The following is a 20941-nucleotide window of genomic DNA, read 5'->3' on the forward strand; positions in this document are numbered from 1 at the left end:
TGTAGGGTAACTGACTTTTCTCATAAAATTGAAGCAACGTGAGACCAAGAAATGTACCTTAGTCCTTACTGTATTCATTCATTTGCTCATTCAACAAACCTGGATTATCTGTTTCAGGTTGGGCACTGTGCTAAGCATGGACTTCACTAAGCTGAGCCAGATGTTCCTTGCAGTAACCATAAAGAGCAAAGGGGTTAAGTACAGGACAATTTGTAGATATGGCTATAGAAGAAAGAGGTTTCTCTTCTCTATAAGGCATGGCCATCCACTCAGTGAGAGAAAAACCTGAACCAAAAGAGAATGATGAAGCAGGAGCAGAGTTACTAAGCAACGGTAGACAAGTCTGTACAGTTGAGGACCTGGGCATCCCCCGAGGAACAAGCTGGCCTACCTGTTCCAACATCACTATGGAATCTTGGAGTACTCCTTTTAAATGGTGGGCCTGATCTTTGTTCTTTTGAATATTTTCTGTTCTTGAGAACCTGTCAGAGACTAAACTAGAAGAGAAAAAAAAATTAAATCATGAAAACAGCTGCTTATCTTTTATTTACAGTAATTATTGTGCCCCATGAATTGCAAATAAAATCAAACCCACCACCACCATCGCCCCTGGTGGGGGAAGGGGGAACTAAGCATGCGTGACAAGATATAGAAGACCAAAATTTCTAAAGGTAAATCTTCTACAGCAACGAAACAGACGGTAGAAACAGGCAGGGCCGGGGTGGATAACTTACTTTAAAGATTTCTCTCCTTGGAGGTGAAGCTGGTAGAAGGACTGGGTGGCGTGTTCTATCTTTGACAACTTCAGAAACAGTGTCACATTCAGCAGAACTAGCAGCAGCAAACTGCAGAGTAAATGACAGTTGGGTAACCCACACTGCCCTGCCCTGCCCTGCCAGGCCCGGCAGCAGAGGTTGCCCAGCACCCACACTGCACCACAGAGTCAAGGGGATCTATTGTGACTGGAGACTACAGGGCAGCCTGGACTACAAAGCCAGACCCCGCCCCAAGAGTCCCTTCCACCATTAAAAAAATAAAATGAGTAAAATAATATATATGCAAAAGCTTTCAACTATATATGATCTACACCATTTTCTATATTTCAATAAATTATCCCCATTTCATTATATGAAATAAGCACTTTCAAGTATGATATAGATGCCAAAGAGAGTGATGGGTAATGGCTAATGTGATGAGAAAACTCCTTGACTGGCCTACTCAAATGGCCTCTGACCCCTCTCCTTTCTCTGCTCAGTCCCAGCCAATCCTGTGCAACCACTGGTTTAGAAACCTACCAGGTAAGCTTTCAGGATCTATTTTTGGGTTACACTGGCTTAAGCAATTATACACCCATAATACTGCATTTTAAAAATGAAATGAAAATCAATATGCAGCTGATTTTAGGAACATCACAATGTTATCTTTTATTCCCAGTAGAGGCAAAAAAAAAGTACATAGATAGATAGATAGATAGATAGATAGATAGACCCTCTCTTTGATCAAAGAAAGTACCAGATAAATCCCAAACATATATTAATAATGGTAAATATAAAATTTTTATATTTAGAGTTAATGTTTTATTTTTAATATCAGTTTTACAAATAATAGAGACCTCATTATACATGTATACAAACTGATAAATAGTATCATGTCTTTATTTATTTTGTTGTTAAAAGATTTACCTGCCTCAAATTAAATCTGTGAAATTATCATGGCACTGAAGTGATAAATGTGTATATATCCATGTATATGTGTGTATGTATGTGTATATATATAACTAGATATATATATATATACTTTCCTACAAATTAATATAATAGTATTTGTCACTCAAAAATGTCATCAGTTTGTCATAGCAGACTGATTTAATTAGACTCTATAAACCTTTTCTAAAACCCAAAAAGAAATCTAAGGGCAGTGGTGTATATAGAGGTTGTCCTAACATAAAGGGGGCTGAGGCAGGAGGATCATGAGACAGTTAAAGGCTAAGACTTTATACTTTTTGAGCCCCATCTCAAAAAAGACGACAGCAAACACTAAAAAGGATAACAAGTACTTTCTGCTTGCTCTGAAATCTGTAGTAATGAAGAACAGCTAAGAGCTTCATTCCAAAACTTACCACCCAGTCTACCACAGAGTCAGAAACAGTTCCTATAATCAAGGGACTTCCTGAAGGTTCACATGAAGCCACATAGTTAGAGCTCTTAGGTGTAACTTGCTAGGTAGGTTCCTATAATGTTCTACAAGCATCAGACTAATTGTCTAATATTTTTCACAGTGTGGTTGCTTTATCAGAATAACCTAGAGTGTTTGTAACGCCACTTCCAAGGGGAGCCATGCCTCCTTCTGCCCTCTGCAGGGACTGCACACAGACATGCATGCAAAACCCTAACACATTAAAAAAAAAAAAAAAAAAAAAAAAAAAGTCCTTTTTGTAAAAACCCACAAATGCCTTACAATTCTTTGGGGACCTACTTAAAAACAAATGAAGATATGAACAAAAGACGGACAAGGAATACTTACAATACACTCATCACCACAATAAGGGCGGTGTCACAACTGTCCACGGTCTTTCTCTTTCCTGTAGGTGAGAGGTGAGAGTGAGGACTGTGAACACTGCTGAAAGTTAACAATCACCGGAAATTAACTCCAACAATGCCGTTTGTGAAGATAAACCGATTAAGAGTGAAATTGTGGTGCCCTGGTTAAAATGTAAAACAAGCCCACCATGGTAATGCTTCACATTTGAGATAATGTTACAAATTAATTTACTACGAAATTAAATAGTCAATTCAATACACAGTGGATGATATACAGCTAAGTACTATCTCTGCTAAGAACAGTTGAGTCGAGCTAATACACGGTGTTTCTCTCCTTTAAAAAAAAAAATCACCAATCACTGGGGCCTAAATCTTCACATTTCAAATTTAAAAAGCTCAAATTGATCTTAATCAGTGGCTAGATGTGGTTATGCAGAGCTGAAGATCTAGTGGGGGATTAGTGCTATAGGGGACAGGAGAGGTGGACAGCTTTAGACCTCTGAGGGGGAAGGGATAACAATAAAGCAAGGATGCTGCAGAACTGACAGTCAAGCTCCATCTCTGCAGTTTGCCTAGGCTAGCCCTCAACAGTACACTCAGAGTTAAGCATCAGATGTCTACAGATGTTAAGCAGGAAATAAACAGAAGCTTAGGGCTAGTGGCTCATGTTGGGGACAGAGCCCAGCTGGACAGCACAGACTGTCTGAAGGGACTTAGTACAGGGCTATCAGACATAATATTTTATTTAAATATCCAATTGTTTTTCTTTTTTGAGGTAGCTTCTCACTATGTAATCCTGGTCGGCCTGGAACTTACTAGATAGACCAGGTTGGCCTCAAACCTAGCGAGCTCTACCTGCCTCTGCCTCTGCCTCTGCCTCTGCCTCTGAGCGCTGGGACTAAATGCATGTATCAGGACAGCCAACCTAAAAATTTTAAATGCTGTGCAGGTCGAATAAAACACTCTACTCGCCACACGCCTGCCATGTCCCAGCTGTTCCTTTAGGCTTCTATAGAAGCTGCTATTAAGAAATTAAGAGTATTAATAAATATTATTAACAGCGAACCGGGCGGTGGCACAGCGGCTAAGGCGGCCGCCTGCAGAGGGCACGGGCCCTCTGCTCTCTCTGTCTGCCTGTTTGAATCCCGGTCCGTCCCGTTTGTCTCAGCCCGTGTCTCATGGGAAAATAAATAAATAAATAAATAAATAAATAAATATTATCAAAAAGAAGAGAAAGGCAGGCTTCCTTAAATGACATTCCTCACAGACAGGAGGCACCTCATGCATCCTTAGGCTAAGTCTTTTTGTCTGTTTAATAGTGACAGCTACCTGTAATATCGACTTTGGCCTCGAAGCCCAAATCTGTAGAAGAGCGCTGAGAGGACAGCTTGGGAACCGGCTCCACTGCCCGAGTCAAGGTCCTCCTTCTCCGGCGCAGGCTGTTAAGTTTTCCAACATCTTCAATGGATGGACTCAACACAGACTCTTCCATTAACAAATCTGATTCTAAGGAGAATTTTTAAAAACAAAAGGATAAGAAGGAAGCTTTCTCAACTATAAAACCCGAGTACTGTGTGTGTGCATGTGTGCACATGCATAGGTGTGCTTGTTTGAGCCTGGATAATCTTCTCTAATTAGACCTCAAGTTTTACAGACGAGATTCAAACTTTCTTCTTAATTAAAAGCTTTAGAGACTCTAATGACCCTACAGTGAGGCTTCATTATTCTAGGAAGAATGTGTATCAATAAGTGATGGGGCCAGCAGTGGAAACTAGCTACATGCACTATTAAATATTAACATAATGGCTTCAGCTATGGAAACAACGGTTCCACACATATCCACGAGCTCGTTAGAAAGGTTTCCAAGGCAGGGTCTGTCAGTGCTTCTTAATCCTAAAGGAGAGAGTAACGTGTAGAAGTTCTACCATTTGAAAAGAAAAGTCTGGTAAAGGGAACCTTGAAACAACCTAAATAACTCTTTTTTTTTTTTTTTTTTTTTTGGTCATTTATTTTAGTCCTTCCCTCTGCTCAGTCTTCTTCATCAGAAGCTCATTAGCCAGGGGCCAAACTAATGTTTAAGCTTCATTTTCTCTGTCACTGATGAAAAGTTTAGCAATGAAACAGCCAAAGGGAAAAGAGCCCGAGGACAACCAACCAGCAGAGTAAAGCATACATACAGTCTAAAGTCTCTAGAGATGACTGACCTCGGGCTTTTCCTTCACTAAACTTAATTATGCTTACATATGTAGTGTTCCCTTCTTGTATATATTAAGAAATCTCCCAGCATAACAGCTGCATGGCTTCTCATGGACAGCTACCAGTACACCTCCAGTAAATCCACACATGAACACAGCGCCATTGCCGAATGGGCCTACAGAAGCCCAGGAAAGCTGCAGCTATGAGCACAGGTGTAGACCTGGGGCCCTGCAGACGTGAGAGAGGACAAGAGGATCTATAACCTAGTTTTGGAAGCTCTCGCTGGGGTCAACCTCCTGGCTCCTTGCAGAGGCAGAGTGTGTGGTCTTGGACAAGTCACTTAACTGTACTCATGATTTCCTCGACAGTAAAGTGGGAAAAAGCTACCATACCTATACTTTCCAGGGTTTCTGTGAGCATTGAAATGTTGACACTGTGATGTGCGTAAATTTGCGTTGTGTGACAGGCCATACAATAAGCATTACGTAAGTGTCGTTAGAACGACGACGATAACTGAACGTGTAAAACCCTGCCATTGGCAGAGCAAGTAAGGTAACCGGAGCCAGTTCAGTGACTGTTCCAGCATGGACACCTGGCCCCTCTCTGCGTCCTAATGAAGAACAGCCCATTTGCTAATAAACAAGACCTTGGTAAATACAGATGTGTGAAAGTTTTACAGACCAAGCTTTTTGAAATAGTTCTCCAGGGAACTCCAGGAATTCTTCTCAATTAAAGACTTGATAAGGCCCCATGGTTGTTTCCTGTATTTCAAGTCTGTGGAGACTCTAATAGGGTGAGAAGAAAATAATATATCTTTAGAGACAGACTTTAGCTAGCAGAGGGGATCCGAGGAGTTCAGGGGACTGTGGCCACGGACTGACTACTTTAGCTATTTCACTGCAATTAAACGTGAGGTTCCGTTCTATGGAAAGCCAGAAGAATTAAATGCCATTACTATTATAAAATAAAATTTGTTCTTCTTTTAAAAACATTGTGAGCTGCTAATAACCTCATCAAATTGGAATGCTCTACCCTCGCCTAAATAGCAATGAAGGCTTCCGTAAATGCTAAGGAATTAAATAAATTTCTAAATGCCTCAGGGATTTCTAGTGATCACACACTAGTCAAAAGTAATTCTATTAATAAGGGTCAAGCAAAGCCTTTGATGGCCGTCACTCTTCAAAGTGCCAGCCTTCTTCATTCCCACTGCAGGAGAGGACCTATGGCTCACCATGCGTTCCCTAAACTCCCGACCCTGAGACCCTTACACTGGATCGTGGAACTAGTTCTGGCCAATTCTACAGCTATTTTTTCCTGTGGTAACTGAAGGACATTTTTTTTTTTTTTCCTAGACTGTGAAGCCCCAGGATGCCAAAACCTTTAACAGTTTCAGTCTTGAGTGCAGATTCCCACTTCTTTCTTGACTACTGCTGAACATGTGATTTAACCAAGAAGCAAAGCTTTTTATGGTGCTTGACTAAGACTTCAGGGCTGGTGTTACACAGCATACCCCAGTCCACTCACTCACACATGCACCTGCGGGGACTCACCTCAGCCTGCATCTCTGTTTTGTAGATCGTACAATACAATATTTAGTCAAAGTGTAGAAGTAGTCGTGATAGGGGACATCGTGTGTCAGCACTTCTGAATCTACTAGGTAAAGCCGTGCTTCCCGACTCTCTTTATACAGTGTCTGCCGAAGGAAGGGTAAAAAAATGCTTACACACATATTTTCAATGTGTTTATGTTCCCCAGCAATTTAGAACATAGATACTGAAGTTCCTTCTCACAGATACAAAACACATCAAAAATCTTACGACAAGTTAGGACAAAGTGAAAAATAAATCGCATAGTCTTTCTGTGTTTCTTGGCTATAATGAGTTTTAAGTTAAAAAAATTAAAGTTGACAATTCAAAAATCAATTGAATAATACGAGGGCCCTAACTTCCACATTCATCAAAGTTTAACAAAGCCAAACATTTCTAAAAAAAATAATAAAAATAAAAAACAATGGAGCATCTTGACAGAACATCACTTTCCCTAGACAGAACTTAGGGGATCTGTCAGCTAAACCTTTCTCAGTTAACCACACTACTACCCATCATTGAAGGAGGAAGGACCAGCTTCTAAGCTTATAGAAGATTCTCCTACTCCAAAATACTGATCTCTTCTTGTATAAGGGAATCACATTTCCTTTAACACTGATGGGAAAACTGTAACAACACACCTCATCAGTGTGCATGCTGTTTGAAGTGATCTTCAGATGCACTGGGCTCCTGCCCAGATGGGTCAAACACACTCCACTCTAAGCCAGTGCCACTCTAGGCATTGAGAGGGGCGCTGGCTGTGTTTATGATTTAAAAGTGACTGTCCCATGCATCATAGCAGTCGTTTGGATCTTTGGGTTTCTCCTGACATTATAAGTTAGATTTTAGAAATACTTAAAATCTTCTATTATGCAAACCTGCAGACATGTACAGGAGGGCATGCAGTGAACCCTCAGGAGGTCATCAGTTACCTTCCGCCATGTAAACTACTGCCCTGTCTTCTTCCATGTGAGCCCCACCTCTGCCCTTACCAGCACCACTCCAAAGCTCCAGGCTCGTTTTCAAAGACATCTGAGGCATCAATATAATTGTGGACAATACTTCAGTTTATATTTCTATAGATTCGTTTCTATGTAGCTTTTAATGCTAGCACTCAGGAGGCAGAGGTAGGCTGTGAGTTTGAGGCCAGCTTGGTCTACAGAGAGAGTTCTAGGACAGCCAAGACTACACAGAGAAACCCTGTTTCAAAAACCAAAAACAAAACAATAATAAATAAATAAATAGCCTGTCTTTAAAATATAACTGCAGGCTGGAGAATACAGTCCAGTGGTCGAGTGCTTGGCTAGCATGCCTGAGATTCTATGGTCAAATTTGTGCAGTCACCATTATTAAAAATAAAACAATCTTATTATTGCAAATGACATGGAAATTCCTCAGATCTGACAAGTACACTCCAACTGGAGGTCTATTGACTAGGTGTGGGTGGGTGGGACCCCTCTGGCCTGTGACAGGCATCTTCCCTAGAGCTATGGCCAGACCTCCTGTGGAACCCAAACGAGTCACATACCTGCTTTTCTGTGGCAGCAGTGTACTTCCCAGTAAGCGGGTTGCTGAGGAGAATGGTGTAGGTCATGGTTCTCAGCTGATTGCCTCCGGATTCAACCGTCCAGGGGGTAGACACCACATCTAACCAGAGCAAACGAAGACTTTAAGTTGAATCAGAGGTGTATTTTGAGAATTATCTATTGATAAGCAGTCCTAACCTCCATTAATGTAAAAGGAAGATTACATATGAGTTATTGTTCTTATAGGTGATACGTATCAAGGGCTTCTCAACTGTCTTCACTTATAAACCCCTTTCACCAGAGAAGTTCTTATGTGACTCTGGGCAACAGGTATATAAAACAGGTATACAAATCAGACACTTACTGATAGTGAACCATAAAGACATTATTATAATGTAAGTCTTTAGTTTACCTATAATTTTGCCATTTAAGATAGAGACAAGCAAGTGTGCATGCTATTGAATATGTCCATTTACTTCTACACAAGGGCTGTACGTGGTGGCTAAGAATCTGGTATACACAGGATGCCAGAGTACCTTCAATGTTTTTTCAGACTCTCATAGGTTGATTTGTAACAGTTAGTGATGAGAATGGCATTTGTTATACATGTGTGGTACAGAATGAATGGATTATGTTGACAGGCATTTCAGAAACTGCTAGGATTTTTTTTCCTAATCCAATACCCAAGTTCATTACATATTTTTTAAAGATGAAAGTCATGTCAGCAACTCAAACAGCATTTTTTAATTAATTAATTAATTAATTTTGGTTTTTTGAGACAGGGTTTCTCTGTGTAGCCCTGGCTGTCCTGGAACTCACTCTGTAGACCAGGCTGGCCTCGAACTCAGAAATCCACCTGCCTCTGCCTCCCAAGTGCTGGGATTAAAGGTGTGTGCCACCACTGCCCAGCTAGAATTTTTTTTTTAAAAAAAACATGGAAAATTTAACACAATACAACCCAAAGATATACTAACTTGATACGGAAATTTTAAGTCTGGTGGTAGAAGAATAATGAACGTCTTTATTCTCCATAATTAAATTATTGTGTTCCTAGGAGGGCAGAAAGCTGTTGGTGTGAGCCAGGGTTTTGCAGATAGTGTATGCTGGCAACATTGCGTCATGACATCATGCACATTTACACACATTGTACGCTCAGAACCCAGGCCTCAGCAAAGTCATTCTTAACAATGGAGGTGCCAGAAGTGCCTCAGATCCATTATACCATGGATTTTGAACTAAGTTTTAGTCATTTGTATTCAGAAGCCTGTTACTATTGACAAATTTTGGGGACCTGCCCTCCACATTCATTTACAGGACTTCACAGGTGTAGTCAGCAACACTCAGTTTAAGAAGCTGTAATAGGGTCTGGAGAGATGGCTCAGTGGTTAAGAGCATTTGCTCTTGAAGAGGTCCTGGGTTTGATTCCCAGCACCCACATGGTGCCTCACAACCACCTATAACTCTAGTTCCAAGGAATCTGATGCCCTCTTGTGAGCTCCATGAGCACAGGCATACAGGTACACAAAACACTCACTCAACACACATAAAATAAATCTAAAAAGAATAAAAACAACTTCTCTATTTAAGAAGCTATAACATACACACATCTCTTGTCTAATTATTTCTAAACTTTTAATATGTTTTTGGAAGGCAAAATTAAAGGTTGATTCATCTACAGACAGACTTCTTTTCAAAATCCAAAGCCTGTGGAAATGATGGAAGCAAGATCACACCTGTAATAGCAGCGACAGGGAGGCTGCGGCAGAAAGATGGGGAGTCTGAGGCTAGCCTGGGCAATAGAAAAAGACTGTGTCTCAGGGAAAAAACATTAAAACACAACAACTTGAATACACCATCACTAAAAAGAAAATGTGGAAAGACATTTGTCATTATTCAACAATGAGACTTAACACCTGTGCCTGTGGAGAGACCACTTGACAGATGTTATTGGTTATTAGGTGACACAAGTTTTAGATCTTGGTTGCAGTTCTCCTGTATTATGAGTAAAACACACTTCACATAGAGATAGCTTTAAACTCAGCAACATTTGTGAAAATCATTACACGTGAAAGCATCATGAACTCTATGCAAAGATCTGACTACACGGTGAGTGGACACACAGAGATGATCGTTCCCTGGGTTTAACTGCTACATCAGCTTTCTCATTGCAGGAGCCTGGCTTTAATCCATCTCCTGTCGTCGACGGGTTAGCTTGGAGACAGAGCCATTCTTGTACAGCTTCTTTTATACAAGTAGGTGGAGGGGTTTAAGGCAGAGTCAGAAAGCCTTTGAGTTATCAGAGTTTCATAACTACATTAAAAAGGGCAACATCACACACCGTGGAGTCTACCATTCAGAATGTGCTTTAAATATAACATGTTTAGGCATTCATATAAAAGGATATATGCACTTAAAGTACTTTTCAGGTTATTTGGTCCTATGTCAGCCTACTCCAGGAAAACACAGGTAATCCACCGTTAATCGGAAACAAAATTGAAAGTTATCATTGAACCCTGTTACTACAAGTCTATACTATTAAATGAAGTAGCAATCAAATTCTGTCTCCCCATGCATGTTGTCACTTTACCAACAAGGCCTACCGAATTATCATTTGTGAGAGCATCCTCTGGTTAACATAATATTGGAAGAGTCAGTCCTCAATACTGAAGAGAAGTTCTTTATCAGATAAAACATCAAGAATGATATAAGAAGTCCTTCTGATCTGGGCCCGGGCACAGAGCAGATCCCAGGCGGCAGCTCTGCACCCAATCTCACAAAACCCAGAGGAAGCAGGCCTCACAGGAGCTCTAACCCCAGCAGTATCTTAGGTAAGGAGACAGCAACACCTACCCCAAACAGGGAGTAACTGGGACCCACTAGGACCCAGGAATTCATTCCTGGCCCAGAGCACTGGTTCCTTCCTGTCTGTGCCTGAGCACTGAGCAGATCTTGGGCCCCAGCTCTAACCCCAGTAGTAACACCCACCCTACACAGTACTGATACAACCAAGATAATAGGAAAGACAGGCTCCAGTCAGAGACAGGGCAGGTAGCACTAAGGAGATCCAGATGGTGAAAGGCAAGCACAAGAATATAAGCATCAGCAACCCAGGGTACTTGACATCATTAGAACCTAGTTCTCCCACACTAGAAAGTCCTGAATTCCCCATATCACTAGGGAAGAAAGATTCAGATTTAAAACCACTTCTAATGATGATGATGATAGAGGACGTTAAGAAAGACATAAATAACACTCTCAAAGAATTTGAGAAGAACACAGGTAAACAGGTAGAAGCCCTTAAAGAGGAAGCACAAAAATCCCTTAAAGAATTACAAGAGAACACAACCAAACAGGTGAAGGAATTGAACAAAACCATCCAGGACATAAAAATGGAAGTAGAAACAATAAAGAAATCACAAAGGGAGACTACCCTGGAGATAGAAAGCCTAGGAAAGAAGTCAGGAGTCATAGACACAAGCATCACCAACAGAATACAAGAGATAGAAGAGAGAATCTCAGGTGCAGAAGATACCATAGAAAATATTGACACAACTGTCAAAGAAAACGCAAAATGCAAAAAGTTCTTAACACAAAACATTCAGGAAATTCAGGACACAATGAGGAGACCAAACCTAAGGATAATAAGTATAGAAGAAAGTGAAGATGCCCAATTTAAAGGGCCAATAAATATCTTCAACAAAATTATAGAAAAAAATTTCCCTAACCTAAAGAACGAGATGCCCATAAATATACAAGAAGCCTATAGAACACCAAATAGACTAGACCAGAAAAGAAAGACCTCCTGTCACATAATAAAGAAATGCACAAAACAAAGAAAGAATATTAAATGCAGTAAGGGGAAAAGGCCAAGTAACATATAAAGGCAGACCTATCAGAATTACACCAGACTTCTCACCAGATACTATAAAATTGAGAAGATGCTGGACAGATGTAATTACAAATGCCAGCCCAGGCTACTATACCCAGAAAAACTCTCACTTACCATAGATGGAGAAACCAAGATATTCCACGACAAAACCAAATTTACATAATATCTTTCCACAAACCCAGCATTACAAAGGATAATAGCAGGAAAGCTCCAATACAAGGAGGGAAATTATACCCTAGTAAGAGCAAGAAAGTAATCTTCTTCCAACAAATCCAAAAGAAGATAGCCACACAAAGATAATTCTACTTCTAATAACAAAAATAACAGGAAACAACAATCACTGTTCCTTAATATCTCCTAACATCAATGGACTCAATTACCCAGTTGAAAGACATAGGCTAACGGACTGGATACGCAAACAGGACCCAGCATTTTGCTGCATACAGGAAACCCACCTCAGTGACAAAGACAGACTCTACCTTACAGTAAAAGGCTGAAAACAATTTTTCAAGCAAATGGTCCTAAGAAACAAGCTGGAGTAGCTGCTCTATAATCTCCAGCCCTAGAACACAAAGGGAGGGACTCATGGCTCCACCTGTATAGGTAGTTGAGGGTGGCCTTGCCCGGCATTAGTGGAAGTAGATGGCCTTGGTGCCTGAAAGTTTGGATTCCCTAGTGTTGGGAAATTTGAGAGCAGGGAGGCGGGAATGGAAGGGTGGTGGGAGCACACCCTCATAGTAATAGGAGGAGTGAGGATGGGGTAATGGGAGAGAAGATAACATTAAAAGGTAAAGAAATAAAATATCCAATTTAAAAAGAAACAGATAATGGGTCTGGCAATTGTAGTTGAGAAGTTGAGACTTTTGTCAACAATTTAATACGGGCATTTTGTATAATCCTCAAGGACAAGGTATTGTGGAAGAGGCCCATGGAACTCTAAAAAGATTGGTGAGACATACTGTTGCTGACACGAAGAATGATGGCGACCTGTGAGCTTGCTGAGTGCCCTGACAAGAGTGACTGGGGAGCTGTATTGGACATATGTTCCTGACCCACCTTTGCTTGACTATATCCCAGATGGAACAAGCTGCCTTGCCTCAAGTTTTAGACATTATGGGATAGAAAATCAAAAAGAGAAACTATGTCCCTTGTATTCTTCTTAAAGGTGCCCAGCTATTAGGACTCAATCATGTACTGGTCTAGAAATAAATCCAATATGGGAAATAACAGTGTACTTTTGGAAGACTGGATCTGGACTTTGTCAGGAACATATGTGGAAGCTAGATGTAGCTCGCTATGATGTTAGGATAGCTAGAGATAATGTTGGGACAGGATCTGGATATCAAACAAGGGTTAGTGCATGTTTTAAGGCTCTTTTAATTGTCAAGCTAAAATTGGTTTTGTTTCTTCTACAGCATTTATTCTAAGTTGCATTGACTATATAATTTCCAATTATGTTAGTGTGTTGAAACCTGGCATGTCTATTACAGAGGTCTATCAACCAGCTTTTGTCTCACTGTCCTGCATATTAGAAAACTTTGATTCTCTGAAAAAAAGCTTGAAAGTGCTGGCAGAAGTGAGTTAGGCTTTAAGCAGAAGCAAGAGGGTAGCAGGCTTGATTATTGCTGGTATAACAGCTTTAATTCCATTAATTCAATTGCTAGCATCTCTGCTTCAGCAATAGCATTGACACAAGGAGTTAAGACAACTATTTTTGTTAACCATCTAGCAAAAAAAATGTTACTAATGTATTGAGTATACAAAAGGATTTATATAGGTATCTGAAACAACGAATGATGCTCTATAACCCATTCAAATTATCTGAAGGAGGTTCAGGGTTCAAGAGTTAGAAGCCATCCCAAGTGTCATGACAAATATTATTGGAGCAGTGTTACCTTTGAAATTCAAAATGATTGTCATTATAATTAGAAAAAAGTTTAAAGACACCTGTAGGATATTTGGCATAATCCTAACACCTCTGTGGGTGTGTTAACTTTGCATAATGAGATTATGAATTTAAAGAATGCTGCTCTGTTGACCTTTGATGCTGCAGATAATCCCAATAAAATTATCCATGGCCTGAGCTCAGTATTTCCATTTGGACAAACCTCAGGAATAGCATATATAACTTGATCAGACTAGCCCTTCTTGTCCTGAGAATACTTTTATTCCTGCCCATCATGTTAAAGCTTATCTTTAACAACATCAGCATTTTGACAGCCAAAGTACATGGCTTAAACCTCAAAATGGACCCCCAGACAGAGTTATTAAATTAACAGGCTGGCAAGCCAAGGACGGGTAAAATTATGCACAGAGCCTTACCAACCTAAGACATAAATGCATTGCTTTTGATAATGCATATTCCATGATGGGTAAGGAAGGCATTCTTGTCAGAACGACCTAAGACAGGCTCAATCTTGTTAACGAAATAAAAAAGAGGAAGAGGTGGAGAGCCTTTGGGACTGCTTGGCAGGAAGCTGACGTGGGCCAAGGACAAGGAAAGGGGCTGCTTGACAGGAATATGACATTGGCCAAGGACAAGGAAGTAGGCTTCAAGCAGGAATCTGGCATTAGACTAGACCAAAGAAGTAATTTCAGGTAGGAGTCTAAATCGTAGGCTACAACAAAGAAGTAATCTCAGGCAGGAATCTAAATATTAGGCCAAAACAAAGAAGTAATTTCAGACAGGCATCTAAATTTTAGGCTAGAACAAGGAAGTAGGCTTCAGACATAAAAATGACCTTGGGCTAGGATAGGAAAGTAGGCTCAGATACTTTGGTCATTCTAATAAGCCTTTAGAAACAGTGATCACGAGAGTGTTCACATAACTGGGTTTAATGCCTTGCTTTTTCTTTGACTATTTGTGTTTATTTTATTGCTAGTTCCTCAACCTAGAACTGACCTTATCACATGCATGTAATCAAAATGGTATAAAAGCATAAAGGAAGAGGGGGTATAGGATAAGGAGTTCTAGGGAGGGGAAATGGGGAAAGGGAATGACATCTGTACTATAAACAAATAAAATATCCAATAAAAAATAAAGGTTAAAAAAAGAATGATATAAGAAAATAACAACAGACAAAAAGATACATTGTCTTTTTTTATGGTACTAATGTTAAAAAAAAATAAAAAGACAGGGGTGGCAAAAATACTTTTAAGAATTCTTTGTCTTAGTAAGCAATTTAAATTGGTGAAACTTCACACCAATTAGGTGACTGTTCTATAAAATCTGAAGGGAGAGTATTGATGATTCTGTAAAAAACCAGAGTCTCTATGCATTGCTGATAGGATTATAAAATGGTGCAATCATAGAATACAAGACTGGGTAAGCCTCAAAAGAAAATAAGCAAAGTTATCCTATGATGAAACAGTCTACTTTTAGACAACTAATACACACTGAGAGGAAATCAGAGTGGGGACTTAAGTAGATATTCACATATTAATGGCCTGGGTACCATTTTTTACAGTAGCTAAAAGCTGTAAGCAGGCCATGTGTCATTAGTGGATGAATAAATACACAGAATATGATGTTATATACGTATGCACAGAATATAATTCAGCCTTTAAAAGACATTGAATCCTGCTACATGTCCTCTCATTAATGAATGGATTTGAAGACATTATGTTAAGTGGAAAACACAGTAAAAAACCAAATGTTATATTATATACATTCATTTATATGGAGTAGCCCGAGTTGTTAAATTCACAGTATAAAAGATGGAATGGTGGTCCCTCAGGAACTGGGGATGGTCAGATAGAGTGTTATCATTTATAGGTTCAGAGCTTTCTGTTTGGGTTGATGAAAAACATCTGGAGATGCATGTGGTGGTAGCGTGTATGTCACGTCTCTGAACTGTTTGCTTCCTTTACAGCCTGTACATTTTATTACAATTTTAAAATCTGAGAAGGAGAAGCCTAAGGAAAGTAAATATGGATGTTATTATACTAGTCATGAAGCTTCTCTGAAGGTTTACATTTATCTAAATGAAAAAAATATTCTAAATTGAGTTTTTAATTAGAAGTAATGGCATGCAACTGTAAATAGAAATTAAAGAGACTGCCAACTTAAAAGTTCCTTATTAAAATAAATTAGATCTATGGGGCTGGTGAGATGGCTCAGGAGATGTCTTAGTTCATTTTTGTTGCTGTAATGAAATACCGTGACCCAAAGCCCCCAGCCACATGCCTCGTCCACAAGACTAGGCCTCCTAAATGTTTCACGAGCTCTGCAAACAGTGACACCAATTGGAGACCTGGTGTTCAAGTGCGATGGGGGACATTGTTCACTTAAACCATTACAGTAGGTGAAGGTGCTTGACACCAACCCTGCCAATCCACGTTTGATTCTCTGACCCCACATGGTGGAAGTTGTCTTACAAGTTGTCCTCTGACCTCCACACGTGTGTGTCACACACACATACACATGCACACACAGTGGGGAAAAAAAGAAGAAAAACAACATTGATTTCTGGGTAGCAGGTTCTAAGAATAACAGTATGGTTTACAGTCAGGAACAATTATCTTTTAGAGAAAAGTATCTTGACTCATTCTAGGTCTACTCTGTAATGTGCCCATAACTGTTCAGGCTTTGAATAAGCCTGAAGCCTTTGCATTCTAAAGCTATTCATGACACCAGAGAGTGGACATAACCAACCATGCTGAAGCCAGATAGAAACTACATAACAGGTGCAGCTTAGCTGCAAAAAGCAAACTTTACTTCCTCTCACTTTGTAATAACCTGTGGTGCTTGCTTCAAAACTATAAAAAGGACATTCATTACCTCATTAACAACCACTGGGTAGTAAATACGCAATGAACCATACCTAAGTCTTCATGGGGACCCAGTTTCCCAGACAGAAGTGAATAGCAAAGTGCAAACCAGATTCAGAAGAGATACAGGATGTTAAATGTGAGCCGCTGAGCAGAGGGCAACTTACGTCTCCTACATAGTTCGTATTTGTAATGGAAAATAGAAAAATGATTCTTAAATCCATGAAATTTATGAACTAATCACAAAATTCTGTTGATCCCATATCAACAGAATCCCTTGGCTACTCTACTATGAATAAGAACGTTCAGTTTTGGACCTGGAATCCATACTGATATCTTATCAGTGGATATGTACTTTTGCTTCTGTGAAAGTCTCAGATAACCTAATGGTTAACAAAATCCTCAGGTTACAGAATTGATTCACTGACCACGTGAAATGGCTTACCTTGTACAAATGTCTACCACTACTGCATTCTAATTTCATATGGTTGACTCTCAAAGTTAACAAAGTATCTGGAACCTTTGATAATATATTCATTTTAAAACTTACTATAAATTTATTTGAGATATTTAGCAATGTAGAGCTTTTATCACATGAACAGTGAAATCGGTCTGGAGTATAATCAGCTCCTTATATAAAACTACATTTTCATTATAGGTAGTTGGATCAAAAGGGCACAGCTCTGTCATTTTCACAAGAGAAGCACACATGGACACTACTATTTAGACTAATACATAAAACTTATTTGCATTCAAAAGCAGCCCAGGCTTCACCCAGCTACCCCTCCACAATGGCAATGACCACATGGACTTCTATGCCTCTGCCAAGAGATTGCACCGCATGCATGCTTTGTGTTTAGCTTCTTTTGCTTAACACAGTGTCTGTGAGGTTTACTCATAAGCAGCAGGAGCTCACTGTCACTTGCATTGTTGTATGGTACTCTTTAGTGGTATGAGTAATTTGTTAGTCTATTACTGATGAATGTTTGAGATCATAAATGATTCTGCCACAGGCCCAGTGAGCAGCTTTCTGAGTATAAACACACCCATTTCTGATGACTGTGAACCCCAGAGTATGAGGACTGAGTCCAGGAATTCACAGTTGCAATAGATACTACCACTTGACCAAGTGGTTACTTCAGTGTACACTCTACCTGCATCCAGTTGTCATAGAATGGAGGCCTTTCTAAGAGGGTTCAACTAGACTGAATAGGTACATTAACCAATGACCACAGTTTTTTAAAGGATATAAATCTTATACATTTTAAGTAGCACTTACCTAATTAAACAATTGTATTGGTCACCTGTGAATTTAACCAAACATTTAAATCCCAGTTTTAAAACCAATGTCTTAAAATTAAAGTGTGTCTAATGTCCCCCCAGATAATATCAGTTCCAACCCTCCAAGCAAAATCCTCCCAAATTTGTTATTAGGTAAGAACAGAGGACCAACCTATTATATTTCTAGAATTAGCAAATCTCTGCATAAAGTGTGAGCTAGTGAAGAGCAATTCAAACATTCTCTCAGCACTGATGTGAAAGACACGGTTGATATAAAGTCTTCCTTGAAGATCTTTCTCAGGAATATTTTCTAGAAAAAAAAACACAAACCAGAGGAGAAGAAATTAAGGGACGATAATTTCAACACTTGGGGGGAAGGATTTGTTTTGATACAAAACAGTTTTTAAATATGATTATTCTACTTCAGAAATCTAAAACTACAAATTGGAAACATTTATGTTAAACATAAATATAAGCACTGGACTAAACAAGACCACAATTTTCAATTGTTAAAACCTATGCACATATAAATACTTATCTGGAATAATGTCAAAGTCCTTCTATGAGATACCACACAAATGAATGTTTCATATGTGATAAAAGAAGTATCTACCACAGCCATTTCACATCATACCACTGAATACATTCAGGAAATATTAAGTCTCCTGTGGTCCTATTTGCTGCGTGCACTAACGTGTCAGCCTGAATGAGCTCACTTCATTTGGTTTGCTGCTGACTGTCCCAGATAGGGATCATTATGCTTGGTGTATTCTCAATACCCTACTTTAAAGTGGGAGCAACAACTCCTCCTGAGAAGTTCCCCCAGGAACCTGATAGCTAAGCATCTGTTGAAAATTACCGCGGCCAATGAACTAATATCTGTCCACCTCTGACGTCCCTTGGAAGCAGCGCAGCAGCCCGTGTTCACAGCCACCTATATGTCAGACACTGTTCAAGTCACCTTCCAGCACCATATATCTCAGCCTTACACAGTCCTTTGAAAGAAGTGATACCATCATCTCCCTCTACAGAGGAGGAAGGTGCAGCATGGAGAGAACTGCCAAGATGTCAAGGTCAGGAGTGACTGCTCTGGAACTTGAATCCACTCCAGCACCCAAAACATACTCTTTGTTTTACATGGCCAGAAAGAGTTTAACTAAAAAGACTATTAAAAAGAAAAAAAGAAAAAGAAAGGAAAAAAGGCAGAAACAGAAGCATGGTATATAACAGAAATAGTGGAAACAATCCAACACAAAATTTTAATGATTTAATGACAAAGGACAGTAACTAGTTATTATCTCAAGGTTTATCCTCCACCGATACACAATAAAAAACCATGACACAAGCTCCAAACCTCAGAAATCAAGCTCCAAAGGTGATGTGTATAGAGTCCCTGCTGATACTAACCTTTGAGAACCAGTGTGCTTAAACGAAAGAGAATGGTCTACAAACCAGAAGAGCAGAACTCTGCCCGACTACAATTGCTTTCCCTTTCACTATCGATTTGTGTGTAAAGAATTTACAAACGCCATGCAGATACTGATTTACCCTCTTCTTGTAAAAAAAAAAAAAAAAAAAAAAAAAAAAACACTATTTATAGGCAAAACGATTCACTGAGATTTCAAAGGGCTCCTCCAGTGTAGAAATCACTGCTGAAATTAGGCAATTTGCTAAGTTCTGTAAGATAGCCTCCCTGCCAGGCTTGGGAAAAGCTTTCTCTGACACAGAAGTATTATATGTTCACGATTAAAAAAAATAAAATAAAATAAAAAAACCCAAATATTCACAATGGAAGCAAACAAGTATAGATTTCTGCAGGAGATTCTTTCCATACAAGGATCCAACCTAATCTCTTTTCTTTGCTCTAATCCCCAGTGCATTCTCACCATTTAATTCTCTTTGTTCTGTTTCTGAACCCTGAATTCCAGAGAGCTGCTCAGGTCATTTTACATAGTGGCCTTCAGTCTGGACTGGCCTACGCTCTTCACGAATAAACTAGAATAGTGGATGTGGGGAAGGGTGAGTGAGGTGCTCTTGGCTCTTGTAAATGGTTCAGTGACAGCACTGAGCATGTAGGGCTCCCTAGGAAGCTGGCTTTTACCTCAGGGGCATGGGGGGGGGGGCATATATCCCAGAAAAGATGAGCTCACACCCTAAACAGCAGTGCCTGAGAGTTTCTTTCTCTCCCACATCCCCACCAATACCCGTTGGGTGTTTGTTTGTTTGTTTGTTTCTTTCTTGATGAAAACAGCGCTAACTGGGATGACATGGAATCTCAATGTAATTATTTTTGGTTGGTTGGGTTGGGGGTGGGAAGTGGTCTGTTTTTTTGAGACATAATTTCATATAGCTGGCCTCAAACTTGCTACATGGCCAAGGATCTAGTTTCCCCGGAGAGCTAAGGATGTTGAAGATTTTCATGTGTATTTATTGGCCATTTGTACATTTTTATTTGAAAAGTGGTTTTAGGCTCATTTGCCCATTTATAAACTGAATTACTTGCTCTTTGGCTGTTTAATTTTTAAATATTTTCCGGATATTAATCCCTGTTTGATATGGCACAGACTTCCTCCTGTTTTGTAGGATGTCTTGTCACTCTATTGATTTTCTTTTGCTGTGCAAATTTTCAACAACTGAATGTATGTCTGCCAAGCTCAGTCGATATTTTTCTCTACACCTAGAAGCAGCCACTTCTTTCAAGGAGCCCTGAGATTATAACTTTTCAACAGTAAGCTTTTTATTCATATTGAAAATGGAAAGATTACATGTATGTACATGTCACTATAATATTTTCATGTTTCTCCTAAAGCCCCATTAGGTGATAGATTCTGAATTATGACGGATAAGAGTACAATTTGCTATATCAGTATTATATATCAGAAATTAATAATATATTCTGCATGGGAATTTGTTGAAGGAAATAAGTAAATGAAATAAATTATTCCTGCTTTGGATTTCCCGTTTATGAAATTCTTGACATTTCAATTCTCTGCAAACAACAATACCAATAATACCACTACAGCACGGGAAGCTGGCAGGTGGTATTTTTTAAATGCAGAAAAGACACTGCTCAACTCAGGAGCAAAGTACTATCATCAAAGTAGAAACAAGACAAAACAAAAACACATCATCTTTGGGACTGGAGAGGGGGCT

The 20941-nt window shown here is 39.5% G+C and overlaps 1 protein-coding gene across 7 annotated transcripts in view; it reads right to left on the minus strand.

Moving 5' to 3' along the window:
- Positions 1 to 20941, minus strand: part of Gramd1c (GRAM domain containing 1C) — a 77252-nt gene that overhangs the window by 2330 nt on the left and 53981 nt on the right. For all 7 annotated transcript variants that reach the window (XM_076942976.1, XM_076942978.1, XM_076942974.1 and 4 more), the window contains 8 exons: positions 17961 to 18098; positions 7851 to 7969; positions 6287 to 6429; positions 5418 to 5521; positions 3870 to 4046; positions 2524 to 2581; positions 735 to 845; positions 392 to 497 (listed from right to left, as the gene is read on the minus strand). In XM_076942976.1, the coding sequence (XP_076799091.1) occupies positions 392 to 497; positions 735 to 845; positions 2524 to 2581; positions 3870 to 4046; positions 5418 to 5521; positions 6287 to 6429; positions 7851 to 7969; positions 17961 to 18098 (956 nt within the window). The remainder of the gene's footprint in view (positions 1 to 391; positions 498 to 734; positions 846 to 2523; positions 2582 to 3869; positions 4047 to 5417; positions 5522 to 6286; positions 6430 to 7850; positions 7970 to 17960; positions 18099 to 20941) is intronic.

Source organism: Arvicanthis niloticus, chromosome 12, assembly GCF_011762505.2.
Source record: "Arvicanthis niloticus isolate mArvNil1 chromosome 12, mArvNil1.pat.X, whole genome shotgun sequence".
NCBI lineage: Eukaryota > Metazoa > Chordata > Mammalia > Rodentia > Muridae > Arvicanthis > Arvicanthis niloticus.